General features: G+C 37.2%; 1 protein-coding gene across 1 annotated transcript; it reads left to right on the plus strand.

Moving 5' to 3' along the window:
• The first annotated feature begins 294 nt into the window (after positions 1–294).
• On the plus strand, positions 295–17,194 carry LOC125351077 (OX-2 membrane glycoprotein-like). The gene is made up of 8 exons (XM_048345817.1): positions 295–303; positions 391–507; positions 2,873–2,906; positions 4,066–4,404; positions 5,205–5,504; positions 13,976–14,072; positions 15,360–15,423; positions 17,156–17,194. Exons 1-8 carry the CDS (start codon positions 295–297, stop codon positions 17,192–17,194), a joined length of 999 nt encoding a protein of 332 aa, XP_048201774.1.
• The last annotated feature ends 609 nt before the right edge of the window (positions 17,195–17,803 follow it).

A 17,803-nucleotide genomic window follows, 5' to 3' on the forward strand; every position in this document is an offset into this window, starting at 1 on the left:
AACATATAGGTAAAGAAGTAGTAGTGAGAGTAGCCAGATCATAAATGCCATTAAGGCTTGTCTTTAGTCTAAATTGACTTTTGACAGTTTCAGTAAGTTTCTTGGTCTAAGTTCCTGAGGAAAAAAATAATGGCATACTACACACAGTCTCTGATTCAGTTTATCAGTAGTATAGCTAATGTTCCAAATTTCTTTGTGTGTGGAGGAAATTAATAGCTATGTTGATTATCCTTAACAAACCAGCCAATCAGCCTTCAGAAATTCAAGTCTTGAGTCATATTTTTCAGGAATACAATGACGAAAGTATCCTGGAGAGGGCCCTAGATACAAGCTACAAATTCAAACAACGTTTTGTTGTGGCCTCTGTGAGGCTATACTCACTGACTGGAGGTGAAAGGTTTATTACCCCGTAAGGCCTTTCCTCTAGCTCAGAATCAGCTCCATCCTCTTGAGGAGATTCACATCAGGAAGCTTGCCTCTGGAGCTTTGCTTTTCATCAACACAAAGGCATTCTTCAAGTGCATCATCACCAGTGACTCACTTGGAAAAAACTGATACAATAAACATAATGGAGGAGACTCAGGGGCGGAGGGGCAGAAATTCTAAGAGGTTTACTTTATATTTAAAAGCGTTTTTAATAAGTCCTTAATAAAGATTTAATAAGTTCTTAGTAAGGACTCTCTTAAACCTTTCTATTTGAAAACGGAATGGTTGAATCTATGACTGAAATACTGAGAGCACCTTTTTCCTTGGAGAGTGGAGGCTCAGAGACAAAGTAACAATGGGAAAGGCAACTTCCAGAAGGAGAAATTGGAATACTCACCATTCATCCTCAGAAGGGATAGTCTATGAGATAAAAACGATAAGTAGACACCAGCTATTTCCCTCCTTCTTGAACAGCTAAGATCAACTGCAGCTCCACTGGCAGTTACTTGCTGCAAGCCCCACCCCTACTCTGTGCCCATTGGCTCCAGACTTGAAACACTAGACTTGATTGGCTGATGAAAACTTTGAGACATTTAAAGCTTCCAGGCTGTTGTTTTGTTTTTAAACAAAAAGAAACTGTAAAGAAAACTTTTTGTACCCCATTACTGACATTCATATTTTCTTTATAAGAGTGGATTTCTGGCTAGGAGCGAGTGGACACTGTTTCCTCATAATTCTAATTTGAAAGAGTTTCCTAGATTAGATGGTAGAGATTTTGAAATATTAAAATGTTGGTTGCTGATTGGGGTGGGAATGGCTATTCTAGACAAATAAAAGGATGAAATCAGGACAGGCTGAGTGTGGTGGTTCACACCTGTAATCCCAACAGTAGGGAGGCTGAGGCAGAAGGATTACTAATTCCTAGCCAGGTTGGCCCATATAGTAAGACTCTGTCTAAAGTAAATAAATAAAAATTACCAGGAAAAGTGGGTGTTCACTCTGGGTTATATGTGAGGGAATTTTTGGAAAAAAAAAAGACAATCATTTATTTCATCTAAACATTATATCTCTATTTCATCTAAACATTATATCTCTATCTATGTCTATCTTGTTGGTCATGGGGCTTGAATTCTGGGCCTTGACATTGTCCCTGAGCTCTTCAGTTCAAGGCTAGCACTCTACCACTTGAGTGACAGCACCGTTTCTGGTTTTCTGGCAGCTAATTGGAGATGAGAACCTCACACACTTTCCTGCCCAGTCTGGCTTTGAACTGTGATCCTCAGATCTCAGCCTCCTGAGTAGCTAGGATTCCAGGCATGAGACACTGGTGCCCAGCCATAAAGTATATTTTGATTGTAATTATGAGTGGCATTACCACAGACTCGATTTTTATATTCCTACTCAAAAAAACACTTGGGAGAAATTGTACAATACTTTTGAAATCTACATAATTTTTTGTGTGTGATATCCTCCATATTTTACTCACACTGTTTGGGAAGCTGATTTGATCCTGGGAAAGTGAAAAGCATAAGTAAAAGATTGAGGAAGTGAGAGAATTTTTAAAGACAGAAGTAAATGCTTAGGAATAGCTGTTAAATTTTCCCTTTGGGCATCAAGGGATTGCTCACAGTTCTACAAAATCCAGTAATAGCCACAAAACAGCAGGCATTGTTGAAGAAAATTATCCCAACAAAGTTGAAAACATAAACCCATTTTGTGGAATGATTAATCAAAGAGACTAAGAAAGGATTTTAAAAGTGGCATGGGGTACACAATGTTTTAAAGACATAAAATTTCAGATTGTTTCTCAGTGATTCATTCAGATAGACATATAAGAATCATCTATGTATTTATAAGAGATAGCAAATGAAATGATCACCGCATGCGTATGTTTTTAAATTTCTGAAAATAATTGGAGGTTGTGCAACAAAGTTGAAAGATACTGCAAGATAATGCTTTGGCTTTTTTCCCCCCTCTTTTTTTTTTTTTTTTTGCTAGTCCTGGGGCTTGAACTCCGTGTCTAGACGCTGTCCCTGAGCTTCTTTTGCTTGAGGCTAGCACTCTATCACTATAGCCACAGCACCATTTCCAACTCTTTCTGTTTTTGTGGTACTGAGAAATCAAACCCAGGGCTTCCTGCATGCTAGGCAAGCACTCTACCACTAAGCCATACTCCCAGCTCCACCCCCTCCTCTTGTTTTATTGCATCAATTACTTGTACAGAGAAGTCTCATTTTGACTATCAATCTTTTTCTTCCCCTTCCAAATGTTCAGGATATCTGCAGTCACATTAGGTGGTACCAACTGCCAATAGATAACAGATTTAGTCAGGAAGTGCAAAGGTTTCCAAACTAAGTTGAGCTAGAAAGCAGAGTATTTTACCTGTTCATGAAGATTTTTGTCCACAAATAATTCCATGGGTTTTACACTCTGTTTCATTTCCCAGCTGCTGATACTTCTGATCTGCGGACAACAATCAGGTAAGTCTTCATTTTTTTTTTCTCTTAGAAGTCCATGGTAAATAATTACTAGGAAAAAGCTAGTTACTTAAAAAAGTATGTTTGACTCTGTGTGTCAGTCATGTGGCTTTTTAATCATGGAGCTAACATGTACTTTGATGTTAGCATATTTGAAATAATGACAATTCAAGAGAAAATGAAGAAAGGTAAGAACAGAAAAGACACTTTTGCTCCCAAGGCTTGTTCCAGTTGTTTCAACTAGAGCCATAAACCAGTTAGAAGCAGATGAAGTCTTGGGTAAATTTGTTGAGTGTTGTTTTGAGGTATTTCTTGTAGACATAATTAAGCAGTGTATATGCCTTTTAATTTTGAGATCAACTAGTTTTGAGGATCTTCTTGGTCACCAATGCATTTTTGATTATGTTATCAAGTGTGCTCACAATTTCTATCATCAAAAACTCAAATACATTAAAGATTTAATAAATGGTCAGTCTATTATGTTCTAGTTATTAAAAATGACTTACTTAGGGGGCTGGGGATATAGCCTAGTGGCAAGAGTGCCTGCCTCGGATACACGAGGCCCTAGGTTCGATTCCCCAGCACCACATATACAGAAAACGGCCAGAAGCGGCGCTGTGGCTCAAGTGGCAGAGTGCTAGCCTTGAGCGGGAAGAAGCCAGGGACAGTGCTCAGGCCCTGAGTCCAAGGCCCAGGACTGGCAAAAAAAAAAAAAAAAAAAAAAAAAATGACTTACTTAGAGATATTTAACCCAAACTTATCTAGAATCAGTTTAGTTCATGGTAAGGCAATAACCAATGTTCCTATGAATCTCAGGATGGCCTCAAATTCTCAGTCCTTTCCTGGATACCTCATGGTTCCCAGATGCAGAGAATGATGATGATCAGGCAGAGAGCTAAGTGCTATGAAAAGGGATACTGCATCCAGCACTCATGCCTATGATCCTAGCTACCCCTGAGGTCCACATATAAAGGATTGTGGCTTGAGGGCAGCTTTGGCAGAACAGTGTGCAAGACTTCATCTCTAAAATGACCAGCAAAAGCCAGGTTGGATTTGTAGCTCAAGTGGTAGCATGCTAGCAGGGGAAGTGTGAGGTCCTGAGTTCAAACCCTTATATCACACTATGTGTAATTTTGATCTTAGTACTGGTCTTTGTTTTCAGATCTTTTGCACCCAATAAAACATAAGAATAATGAGACAGCTGTTTGGGGAGAAAATGTTACTATTTTCTGCAATTGGACAACTAAGGCAGATGTTGTGCAAATTACATGGCAGAAGATCCAAGACGCTTCGTTACAAAACATTGGTACTTATAGCAGTACATTCGGAGAAAAGATTCTTCCACCCTATGTCAACAGGCTGCAGTGTAAGATCATCAAACCCAATTCTTCCTTCATAACTATCCAGAAAGTGACCTTCGATGATGAAGCCTGCTACAAGTGTCTGCTTAATGTATTTCCATACGGAAGCCTTGGAGGAAACACCTGCCTTAATATTTTAAGTATATCAATATTCTATACAGTCAGATTTTGGGGAGAGAAATTGAGGAGTGTTATTTTAAGGTTCATGTTCAAAGAGAATTCTAGAGAATGAAAGACTGATAGAGGTCCATCAGGTCAAGTCAATTATTGTAGGGAAGAAAAAACATAGACACCAATATTGGTTATGTGACTTGCCTATTTGCACACAGGCATGACTTTCTCACTTCTTTCATTTAATTGACTTCTTTTTTGTCTGAGATTGGGATTTGAACTTGGTACCTGACACTATTGCTCATTGGCTAGTGCTCTATCACTGGAGCCATGCCTCCATCCTCTCATTTACCTTCTTTACATTTTAATCATCTCACTGCCAGCCAGTAGACAATGCTCATGAAAAAGAGGAAAGATGGAGACTCAAAGAGAATTAAGATTCCATTTCCACTCTGCAAATATAGAGTGCGCTATAGAACAAATGATAATGACAATGTGTTTCCTATGATACTGCTATCAGTTTATAAAATTGGGGGCCATGTGATATACTTTTAAGAGTGTAAAGCATCAGATAAGAAATGTAGAAAAAGTAGACACAGCAGTTGATTCTCTGTTAGTGACTAGACAAACAGGTTTTATCAAATGGTAGGAAATGTGTCTGAGGGGGATGGGATATGTTTTTAAGAACCTTGGCTTTATATATAAATTAGGGGAAGATAAATCTTAACCAGCATAGGAATCTGGTATTATATGCTTTAATGTTTAATTCTCTCTCTCTCTCTCTCTCTCTCTCTCTCTCTCTCTCTCTCTCTCTCTCTCTGCACCTCAGCTGTATCTGAATTAACTACTGAAGTAGAATTCCATCCTGGCTCTGAAGAGTTTCTTAGTTTTATCTATTCAGCTGTGGGAAAGCCTGCACCTCAAATTTCTCTTTTCCCCTCACAAGTCCTAATGAACTCATCAAAAGAATACTTGTCTCAAAACCAGAATGGCACAGTAACTGTCACCAAAATGTTCACCATTTCTTTGGGGATGGCGAGGTTCTTGGGAATTCAGCACCTCATTGTGCTCACGAATCACCCTCTCGGGAACAAGGAGAGAATTATTTCCCTGCCAGAAAAGCAAGAATGTAAGTAGATGTGATCATTCAATGGGGGGAAAAATTCCTACCAGAAATGTGTGTATAAAATCAACTATTTTAGAACCCTGCAGTGGGGTCTCTTCACCACAGTGTCCCTAATGTCACATAGCATTGGTCATTTTGAAGACCAGTGCATATGAAAACACTTAACAAAGTCTAGACCAAACTTCATTTGGGTAGAATGTGATTGACATGTGTCATCCAAACCTTTTGCAACAACCAAGCCCACTCAGAATAGATTTCTTCTCTTTCTCATAGTAATTTTTGTAAACTAAAGTATTTCATCTCTAAATATTTACTGTAAATACTGGTAGGCTTTAGTCTACCACATTACTGTTCACTTTTCTTTTTTCTTGATGTCTTAGGTTTAATTATTTCATTTTATTTATTTTCTCCTCTAGTTTGTGAATTATACATACCTTCCCCCTTCATTTAGCTGTATCTTGGATATTTTAAGAATAGATGCTAACTTACTAAAGCCTAATCTAATATTTTTATCACTTCCCAACAATGCAAAATAAGCTATATCAGCTCTCACATTTTTGCTATTGTTGTTCTGCATATTGTCTTTACATATATTTAAATATGAAATGTGTTGTTGCTGTTATTTTCATACATATTCATTTAGATTTACCTTTTTTTTGATAAGTTTTCACCTATTTAAGCTTTTCCCTCTGCAATCATGTTTCTTTTATGTAGAAAATTCTCTTTTTGTTTTTCATTGGTTCTGGCTTACAAGTAGCCAAGTCCTTGATGTTTTTATTTGTTTTTGACCAATAAATAATGAATACTTTTATCTTTAAAGGACATTTCTTCCAAGTTCATAAATGCAATTCACTAGAATTTGTCTTTTCTTTTGGATTTTTGCTTCTGTCATTTTTTGTTTGAAAAGACACAACATCTTTTAGCATACAAATTATTAAAAGGGGGTTTATTGTAATAATTTCATAGTTGTGCCTCACTGTCATTCAAGTCCTTTATTTTGGACTTGTTAATTTTTAAAGGAGACCTGTTACATTGCTTTTCCATATAATTTGCTTTTTTTTTTTTCTGTTCACATTTAAATATTTGAGGGCAGGTGGATGGTTGGAAGTTTTAGTCATGGTAGTCTTTCAATTGAAAAAGTCTTACTGTTCAAGCCGGACTGTAGTTGGCTGAATTGAGATGCTGTTTCTTACCGCTAGACTCAGGGGTTATGGCTCAATAGCCAAGTAGTCACCCATGTGCTCAGTTTATCAGGAACCCTCACTAGCTCTACTCAGGTGAAGGTCAACAAGCTGGAGTCTCTTGTAGATGAATCAGCTGTCCATTTCCTGGCACAGAGCTCTGACATAATCTGGCATTTAACACAGGTAGCCAGGAGGCAGGGCCTGCAAGCTGAATACTAAACCAGCCACAGCTCCATACTTTCTGCCCAAGCCTCAAGTAACGGGACTTATTCCTCAGCATGGAGGAAGGGGCACCTGAGTTCAGGGCTCATTGCTGCTATTGGAGCTCCTCACAATTCGAATTTCTCTTTCTTCTTGGAGACCTCTTAGGGCTCTCTTGTACCCAATGATAGTTAAGACTCTCTGGGCTATGAGTGTTCCTAGTTCTCAGGCCCCTAGAATATATCCATCTCAAAACAATAGGCTTGTTTTTCCTTCCTTCCTTGTTCCTTCTCTGCTCTTTCCCTCATCTTCTTCTTCTTCCCTCTTTTCTTTCCTCTATTTTTTCTAGTTCTCCCCATTCTTTCCTTTCAACCTTCCTTCCTTCTTTCCATCCCTTCCCCATCCTGCAGCCAGGAGGCAGGCCTTGCAGGCGGAATACTAAGCCAGCCACAGGCTCTGCCCTTCCTTCCTTCTTTCCTTCCTTCCTTCCTTCCTTCCTTCCTTCCTTCCTTCCTTCCTTCCTTCCTTCCTTCCTTCCTTCCTTCCTCCCTCCCTCCCTCCCTCCCTCCCTCCCTCCCTCCCTCCCTCCCTCCCTCCCTTCCTTCCTTCCTTCCTTCCTTCCTTCCTTCCTTCCTTCCTTCCTCCCCCCCTCTCTAATTCACTCAGGGATGAAGATGACTTGAAATCATCTTCAGTCCTTAAAAAGTAAAGACTCTGTTTGGTGCATTCTTACCTCTTTGGAGCTGTAAGCCTGGAGTGAATACCAAGGCCCTTTTCCATGGCTAATACTGGGCTTTGATTTTTATTGCTTTAGCCCAGGTTGATGGCTGACATTTCTACTCAGCTTTTCAGCAAATCACTTTTGACTTTCACCTTAATAATTGCTACTTATGCTGGGTGAAAACTGTTTCTAAATGTCAGGCTTACCTATGTTGGCTTCCTTCTTTTTACCAAATCTACACCTATAAACTCTTACTCATTGGGAACCTTTTGATATTTCAAAAAGTTTTTTTTAAGCAATGTGTCCAGATTTTCTTAGTACCCTCTGTGAAAAGTTGGCTGAAAATCACTTAGGCTATTTTGAATTTTCCTTTGTTACCCATTATCTTACTGATTATCTTCTTTTCCTCTGTAATAACTGTGTTTCTGCCACTTTGCTGACTATAAAGTCCTTGTCACCACATTCAGCAATTAATGAGATTTGAAGCCCTTTTTCCAAAAGTGCAAGACATGCTTTTCGATTCTCATCACATAGCCTTGAGTATTCTCTGAAGAAATGACATAGACTTTCTGGCTTACCTGCCAACTGCCAACTAGTGTCCTTTTTCTGTTTCTGAGGAAAGGTCAAGAAATGCCATTCTCAATACAGCATCTTGCTTCATTCTCAGAATCCTTTTATGTGTGGATAAATACTACAGAGTACGATCTGGACCTTAGTTGTTATAAGTGAATCCAGCTTGTATCATCCTCTAGTGATAATAGCACAGCACTATATCACAGAAAATGGTATAATTTCTCTAATGGTTGGTTTTTTTTGATACATTGTATGTTTTTCCATGTTGTATTTTACCCTTCAATAGAATATGTTTTTCTCTTAACTTATGATTACCTGTAATTCAATTTTTGCTTAAAGATTTTCAGCCAAGTGGCAGTGGCTCACACCTGTAATCCTACTTACTCAGGAGGCTGAGATCTGAGAATGTGATTTGAAGCCAGCCCTGGCCAGGAAAGTTCTTGAGACATTTTATATCCAATAAACTACTCATAAAAAGCCAGAAGTGGCATTGTGGATCAAGTGGTAGAGTGCTAACCTTAAGCACAAAGAGGCTCAGAGACAGTGCCCTGCCCAGACTGAGGACTGGCAATAATAGTAATAATAATAATAATAATAAAAATAAATATTTTCATCTTTGCTGAATTAGCTTATCTCTTGTGATCACTAACCAGTAGTTGTCTAGTTACCAGTCATTGCATGTGGTATTCTCAACATGTGTTTAATTCACAGGACAGAACCTCCCATGAAAAGGGCTTGTAATGATTGTATCTGTTACAATATTTGGTTGAATTCTACTACATTGCTGGTAATAGAAAATGGTGCCTATAAACACTGTTCACATAAGGTCAAACCTAGTATTAGTAAAGGAATGGCATTTGAACATTGTTAAGAAACTCCTAAAATACTTATACCATCTTGAGAGTTTTCCCTTTTACATAATCTGGGAACATTAACCAAGTCCCCCTTTTACAGTGGTCATTTCAGATTCTCAGTTTCACCCACTGCAGATTGGGAAAGGATGGCTATTTTCTTTTCAACTTTAATACAACTTTTTTATTTTTATTTAAGGCATAATGCATTGTATAATGTGAATAACTCAGAATTCAAAAGCAATCCAACCAGCCTTCATCCTTCTCTATTGTCAAAGAGTATGTTCTCTTCCTGTTTACACAGTGACCTTGATTTTTTTTTTTTCACATTTGAAAGCAAATACCCTTAATTCTTTTGTAATCAACTGCAGGACATCTACTTTTTTTTTTTTTTTTGCCAGTCCTGGGCCTTGGACTCAGAGCCCTGGCTTCTTTTTGCTCAAGGCTAGCACTCTGCCACTTGAGCCACAGCGCCACTTCTGGCATATTTCTGTATATGTGGTGCTGGAGAATCGAACCCAGGGCTTCATGTATTAGAGGCAAGCACTCTTGCCACTACGCCATATCCCCAGCCCTACTTTCTTATCTTGATAGTGTTTCAACTTAGCTGCTTTTATGAAATTTCTGTGGTGGGGAATGGTGTCTGAATATGAAGTATATTAGCTTTAAAATCTGTCTTATTCTGTGGCTCAGCGGTAGAGTGTTTGCCTAGCATGCCTGAAACCCTTGGTTCAATTCCTCAGCACCACAGAAAAAGCGCGAAGTGGCGCTGTGGCTCAAGAGGTAGAGTGCTAGTATTGAGCAAAAAGAAGCCAGGCACAGTGCTCAGGCCCTGAGTCCCAAGCCCTCAGGACTGGCCAAAAAACAAAACAAAGCAAAACAAAAATCTGTCTTATTCTATTTTACTAAGATACCTTAATATAATCTACTTGTTTTGTTTTTATAAACTTGGAGACACATTGAGAAGAATAAAACATTCCCATGAATTCGATATTATACTCAGAATTATACTCAGTAATATGGGCTCATATCCAAATTTGGAGTCCCAAAAATGTTCTCAATACATGTCCAGCTACTAAAGAAATGGAATGAGACTAAGCACAACTTATGCCAATAGAACCTCTCCTCAATTTCTGAATCAAAGTATCTCCAAGGAAATTTAAAAATAATATCTATAATACATAGATAAAAACATATATTGTATAAATATATAAAGTATATCCATTCTGCATATGTGTTATACGTGTGTGTGTGTGTATGTGTGTGTGTGTGTGTATCTTATACAATTCAATAGCAAAAAGCAACCACATTTTAAAGCTGGGGAAAAAAACAACTCTGATATCACCTAAGAAAAACAAAATGTTAACTCTCACAAAATGAGACTATTGCAAAACACATCTAGGCCAGTACAAATGACTTTTTTACTTTCATCTTTCCTAGCCTTCTAAAACCTTGTTTTCATAAAGTCCTGAAGTCAGTGCTATAAAATTAGAGCATTCAGTTTCATGATTGTGAACAGACCACAGGCTTTACCTGACAGTCTTATCTTAGACATGATCAGTATATTGTACAATTATATTATATGACTAATAGTATAGAATTGTCCTAGGAATTTCTGGGATATTTCTCTATTGTCTTAGACCATCCATTCTTGCATTTTCTTTTTTTCAACAATCAAGTTTTTAATTTTGAATTACTTTTGCAATTGAAAACTTAAAATTATTTAATTCCCTCATTTCCTTTTCTGTTTGAAGGAAGTAACAATTGTCTCAAATACATCTGGGATGAATAATTCAGAAGGATGATAATTATCTTCTGTTCCTTTCATCTCCTTTGCATCCCATCTCTCCACCATTTTCAATTTATGTTTCTTTTCCTTGGGCTTCTTGCTTGGGTTTCAAGCTTCCTCCAGTCTTTCCTGGAAGTTTTTGAAAGGCTGCAATTTGAGGAGTAGTGGATATTTATTTGTAGTGAGTAGGCAGCCATTAGACAGGGAATCCTAATGGTCAGACTATAAAGGCCTTCACTATAGGGGCTGACCTTCATTCTCAGTATTCTTTTTTTTTTTTTTTTTTTTTTTTGGCCGTCCTGGGCCTTGAACTCAGGGCCTGAGCACTGTCCCTGGCTTCTTTTTTGCTCAAGGCTAGCACTCTGCCACTTGAGCCACAGCGCCCCTTCTGGCCGTTTTCTGTATATGTGGTGCTGAGGAATCGAACCCAGGGCCTCATGTATACGAGGCAAGCACTCTTGCCACTAGGCCATATTCCCAGCCCCTCTCAGTATTCTTAATGTGTTTGTTAATTACATGACTACAACTGTTCCTCTTTAATGTAACTACTGTTTTTCTGTTCTCCCAAGTCCTCTGCAGGCTCTGCAGGAGTGGTCTGCTTTTTGCACCTACAAACTACAGCTGCTTTCTTTCATCCTGACCCTTCATCACTCATTCCTTTTGCAAGCTTGTTGCTTCCTAACTTGTTTCTAAAAGCCATGCTTGGGAGTTTTCATTGCTTGGCATGTAAACTTCTCATTTCATGGCTATAATTTTAATGCAGTCTCCAAAAACATTAGATCATTATTTTTTAAAATTATGTTTGTTTCTTGAAATTGCAGCTAATCTGCTCCCTTTTCCTGGCAAATTTCTCCAACTGGTAAAATTGAATTATGCCACCAGAATGGCTCAAGCATATAACATCTACCTAGCTATTAACTAGATTATTATGGTTAATTTCACTTCTTTAATAAGATATAAATGTCAGTAAGAAGCAGTTATCAATTTGGAAAAAAAAATTCCTCCCTACTTTTATAATAATATTTCCTGATTCTGGTGAAATATCAAATAGAGTCTTTTTGCCTTATGCGTGTTGACTTTAGGTATATGTTCACTTTACTGTGTCAAAGGTTTCACATTTAGTCTCCTTTGTCTGTCTAAAATTGTAATGTAATATCTCATTGAAAAAGAATGAAACTGGACCAAACTGGTATCAGTGTAGCCACAAGTAAAATCAAATTCTTTAAAAACAAGCACACTTTCCTAATAGCATTTGAGAAAAGAAGACATTACAAAGTTTTTCTCTTTTCCTTCAGTGGTAGGGACACCTTAAAGCATCAAATTAAGGGAGAAAAATAAAAAGTAAAAGTATGTGTTTAGGGAAATAAGGAAGAAGAGAAAACAACCTACCATGACAAGACCCAAGAATACAAAACTGGCAATGCTCCAGGCATTTCATAGATGAGCAAATTTCATTAAGAGCCAATATAATGTGGGTATACTTTTTCTATTATATCCAAAAAAAGTTTTGATCATCTAAGACAATTATTCATGAAAATAGTCCCTTGCTAAATTTAATTTACAATGAAACCTATAATGTGAATTGTATTTAGATGACTGTACAGAAGGAGATATCTCTAATAGGTTGATAAAAATGATTGTCAAAATAGCTATTTAAAAATGTTATTAAAGCTCAAATATTTTTTCCTTGTGCTTTTTCATGAGAGTGCCAATTCTAGAATCAGAGCCAAAATATGTATCCCAGTTTTGCCACTGTGACTCTTCAATTAGGGATTCCATTTTTTTCCAATTATATCTAATAACTCTATTCACCCAGCTAATGTTGATAGTCCTCACAAAATGCTAATCACACTGTTTGAGACATTAGTCTTAAATTCTTCTTATCATAAATTCATTTTTCTGATATCATTACAGCCTCTTTGAAAATTCCACATGAATAATATTATCACTAAATAACTGTATTATATTCTGCTTAGCCATTTCCCTGGAGATCTCATTTCAAGACTGCATGGGCTCTGTAGCAAACTCCCAGCCATCTTGAGACAAGGCCTTGTCTCAAAACAAAGAATATGGTGAATTGCCTTATAGAATAACTTTGAATGTCAAAGAAGCAACAGCCAGTCAACAAAGAATTACAAATTAAAGATTCTTTTTTTTTCAAATTTTTATTATCAAACTGATGTACAGAGAGGTTACAGTTTCATACGTTAGGCATTGGATACATTTCTTGTACTGTTTGTTACCTTGTCCCTCATGCCCCCCTCCCTCCCCCCCTCCAGGTGTTCAGTTCACTTACACCAAACAGTTTTGCAAGTATTGCTTTTGTAGTTGTTTCTCTTTTTTTACCCTGTGTCTCTCAAATTTGGTATTCCCTTTGAATTTCCTACTTCCAATACCAGTAAACACGGTTTCCAATATACTTAGATAAGATTACAGAGATAGTGTAGGTACAACCACAGGAAGGTGATACAAGAACATCATCAATAATAGAAACTACACATACACATAGGACGTTGAAAGTAGTTACAACTGTGATATAACAATTGTTTCCATAACATGGAGTTCATTTCACTTAGCATCATCTTATGTGTTCATAAGGGTATAGCTATTGGGCCTTGTGATGCTCTGCTATGGCTTGCCTAAACCTGTACTAATTATTCCCAATAAGGGAGGCCATAGAGTCCATGTTTCTTTGGGTCTGGCTCACTTCACTTAGTATAACTTTTTCCAAGTCCTTCCATTTCCTTACAAATGGAACAATGTCATTCTTTCTGGTAGAGGCATAAAATTCCATTGTGTATATGTACCACATTTTCCTGATCCATTCGTCTATGGAGGGGCATCTGGGTTGGTTCCAGATTCTCGCTATGACAAATTGTGCTGCGATGAACATTGTTGTGCTGGTGGCATTACTGTGATTTTGTTTGTGGGCTTTTGGATAGATACCCAAAAGTGGGGCTGCTGGGTCATAGGGAGTTCTATATTGAGCCTTCTGAGGAATCTCCATACTGCTTGCCAGAGTGGCTGAATCAGTTTACATTACAAATTAAAGATTCTAAGGTGGAAAAAAAAAGATTCTAATATGATAGAAGAGTATTCAGCAAGAAAGCAAAATCACAGAGAAATGCTTCTAATGTGTTTGTTTGTTTTTTAAGGTTCTTCTCTTTGGATAGTTGTGATTGTACTCATCATTTTTACATGCGTTTTATTTATCATCTTCATCATTCTCTGTGTTGTTCAAAGAAAGAAAAAGTAAGTTATATGGCTATCTGTGTGTGTGTAGCGGTGAATATGATGAGGAAGAACAAGTTTGAATTATTATTTAAAAAGTTCCAAAGGCTCTAGTAAAATTCTTTTGGAAAAAAAAAGACAGAAAGCTCATTTTCATATACTTAGTACTTTCTATCATCCTATGTATATCCTAGATAAAAGGATTCTTAGAATTATAAAGGTAGACTGACAATCACAGCTTACAATAAATTGAGTTTAACATTCTTTATTAAGAACAGATTTTTATAGGGGGCAGCAAAGAAATCCCAGGCAACTGGTGGGAGGGAGTCTCCCGAGTGACGAGACTGGAGCTTCAGATACATCCTCCTGATTTGCCATACAAAGTGACAGCGATCATACTTTATAGGACTAGTGTAATAAAATACCCACTCATTTATTCAGCAAATACTTCTTGAGTATGCAGCATATATAAATCTCAGTGTAAAAGGCAAAATAGAGTAAAAACAGATGAATTCCTTCCCTTCTAGAGCATACATCCTGGTGGAGAACAATAAACAAGGTAAAGATGGAAGGAAGGAAGAAAATTCTAGGCAGTGATAGGTACTGTTGTGGAAAATAAGATAAAATGATATGACTGAAAGAGACTATGATGCTAGTTTGTGTTAAGAGGTCTCTCTGGGGTGGTGATGTTTTAAATGATTGCTGAGTTAAAAAAAAGACATGAATAAAATACTTGGCAAAGAGCATTCCATATTTTTTTTAAATCTTTAGTTCCAAGCTTATAAATGTGTTCAGTATTTTCCAAGAATAATAGTAATATTAAAAAGACCACTATGACCAGAGCAATGGTTTGGAAATGTATAGAACTTGATGATGACTTTGAAAGTTCTCTCTCACTGGAATGTGGCCATCATTTCTTAGATGCCAAGAATGAAAGGTGGGACACTTTTAAAGAGACTGTTGCAGTAGGAAAGATGAGGAATCATGAGCTCTAGACGGGGATGGCTTAGGTAATGTTGAGGAAGACAAGACTTGCTAATGAGTCCGATGTGGAAAATAAAGTGAAAAACAATTATCCTGATGACTGCAAGTCTTTGGCACTAAAGAAAACTTCTATACATAAGGGAAAAGATAGATGAAGAACAAGCTTTAGAGGGAGAATTAAGAATTTTATTTTGAAAATGTTAATTTTAAAATGTCCTTTATGGCCAATAGGATATGTTTATATATGAGTATATGTATAAATATGCATATAAATATGATAGGCATAGTGTTCCTCTTATGTGTGTGTCAATATCCTGTCTCTAGGTCAGAGATCACCAGTGAAGAAGCATCATTCCCTTTGAATGAGTCCTTGGCATCTGAAGCACCGGTATTTAGTCATATTTGATTTATATACACATATATCTATATCTGTATATAGAGAGAGGGAGTTTATGAAACAGGTAAGAATCAAAAGCACAAATGTGAGCATGTAATGGATATGTCTTCCCAGGAGATAAATCATAAATTATTACGCTATTACAGAATAGAAACAATATGGAAATTCTGTAATTTTTCATACTACACTCAGCATTTGGAGATATATGTTGATTGGTCTCTAAGAGACTCTGAATCTGGACCTCTTTATTTATTATTCATGTCATGATCTTACAATGTATTGCCAACAGAGGGAGTATTTGCTTTGTGTTCCCCTCAGGTGTGTGTCAGTATCAGGTCTTCTAAGTCAGAGAACACAGAGTCTCGTTTAAAGAGTCCTTGGCATCTGGAACACAGGTAATCAGTCATGTGTGATTTTTTTCTCTCTGCCTCTGTGTATTCTTCACACTAAGGCTAGCTATGCAAATTAAGCATGGATTTTATAGCAGCAATTACCATTTAAAAAATAAAACAAATCCATTTCAATATATAGCTCTAGTCCATGAAGTAGTAGGCATAAATGAAGTGATATTAATGCTACTGTCCTAATTCTTTAATTTTTTGAAATTTACATTAAATTCATTTTGACTGATATGTAATAATAGATGTTTTTTTTTTTTTTTGGCCAGTCCTGGGCCTTGGACTCCGGGCCTGAGCACTGTCCCTAGCTTCTTCCCGCTCAAGGCTAGCACTCTGCCGCTTGAGCCACAGCGCCGCTTCTGGCCGTTTTCTGTATATGTGGTGCTGGGGGATCGAACCTAGGGCCTCGTGTATTCGAGGCAGGCACTCTTGCCACTAGGCTATATCCCCAGCCCCATAATAGATGTTTTGATACATATATTACACAATATTTATACCCAATGAAACATATCTATCTCTTCAAACATTTATCACTTCTCACAGTGAAATTTCTCAAAATCCTTTTTGCTAGCCTTTTGTGAAATACATACTATGTTGCTACCTATAATCAGCCTGCTGCACAGTAACAGACCAATTGTTTGAGTTATATTACTTAATCTTATTAATCAACCTCTCCCCATTTCTTCCTACTCTTTATTCTCCCCACCATGTAGGAACCACCATTACATTCAGCTTCTAGCAGGCCTTTTGCATTACATATATGAGTGAGAGCCTGCAATATGTCTTTTATTTTTTGCTTATTTCACACAACATAATGATTTCCAGTTCAGATCACATTACTTCAAAAGACAGGCCTTTGTTCTCTTTTATAGTTGAATAGTATTGCATTTTACTTACCATATTTTCTGTACCATTTTTCAGTTAGTGGACATATAGATTCTTTTCCTTTAGAGTACTATGAATAGTGCTACAATGAATAAATAGTTTGTATGTTTTGAGGGAAGACAGTGTGATGCTTTCTGATTGATTAGCTCTTTTTCCTTTTTTTTTTTTTCCTGCCAGTCCTGGGGCTTGCACTCAGGGCCTGAGCACTGTCCCTGGGTTCTTTTGGCTCAAGGCTAGCACTCTACTTCTTGAGCCACAGCACCACTTCTGGCTTTTTCTGTTTATGTGGTACTGAGGATTTGAATCCATGGCTTCATCCATGCTAGGCAAGCACTCTACTGCTAAGCCACATTCCCAGCCCGTGGTTCTTTTTCCTTAGGATGGCTTTGACTATTCAGGATGTGGGTTTTGGTGTTTTTTTTTGTTTTTTTTTTTTGTAGTTTCATACCAATTTAAGAGTGTTGCTTCTAGCTGTGTGAAGAACTCATGTTTGATGGAAGTACATTGAATCTGCTGATCACTTTGGGAATATGGTCATCATTTTGATGATATTGGTTATTCCAATCTAGGAAAGTCAGATGTCTTTCCAGTTTTTGTGTCTTCAATTTCTTTCACAACCATGTAATGGATTTTATTCTAGAGATCTTTGGGAGCATTGATATCATTTCGAATGTAATTTATTTTCCCTAAGTATACTACTCATTTGCCCGTCTTTCTGAATCTTTTGGAAAGTTAAAATTTTTTCCACTGTGTAACTTTTTTTAAAATAAATTTTGCTGACTTAATTCCTTGGAACTTTTTATTACTTCACTGCAGTGAGTGAAACCTTACATTTAAAAAATGAAGTCTGGCTGCTGTAGATTAGGAAAATGTTTGGATTTTGTAATTTGTATTTAAAAGCCCTGCTAAACTCTATTGATGCCAAGATTTTCTGTTGATGCTGGTAGCTTTTCATGCAGATAATCATGTCTCTTATGAATAAAAATGGTATGACTTTTTCCTTTCTGTTCCTTACTCCACCTCCTCTCATATTAATACTGGATAACAAAGATAGCCATTATATTTTTCTGAATTTAGGGAGAGTATAG

Source organism: Perognathus longimembris, chromosome 5, assembly GCF_023159225.1.
Source record: "Perognathus longimembris pacificus isolate PPM17 chromosome 5, ASM2315922v1, whole genome shotgun sequence".
Taxonomy (NCBI): domain Eukaryota; kingdom Metazoa; phylum Chordata; class Mammalia; order Rodentia; family Heteromyidae; genus Perognathus; species Perognathus longimembris.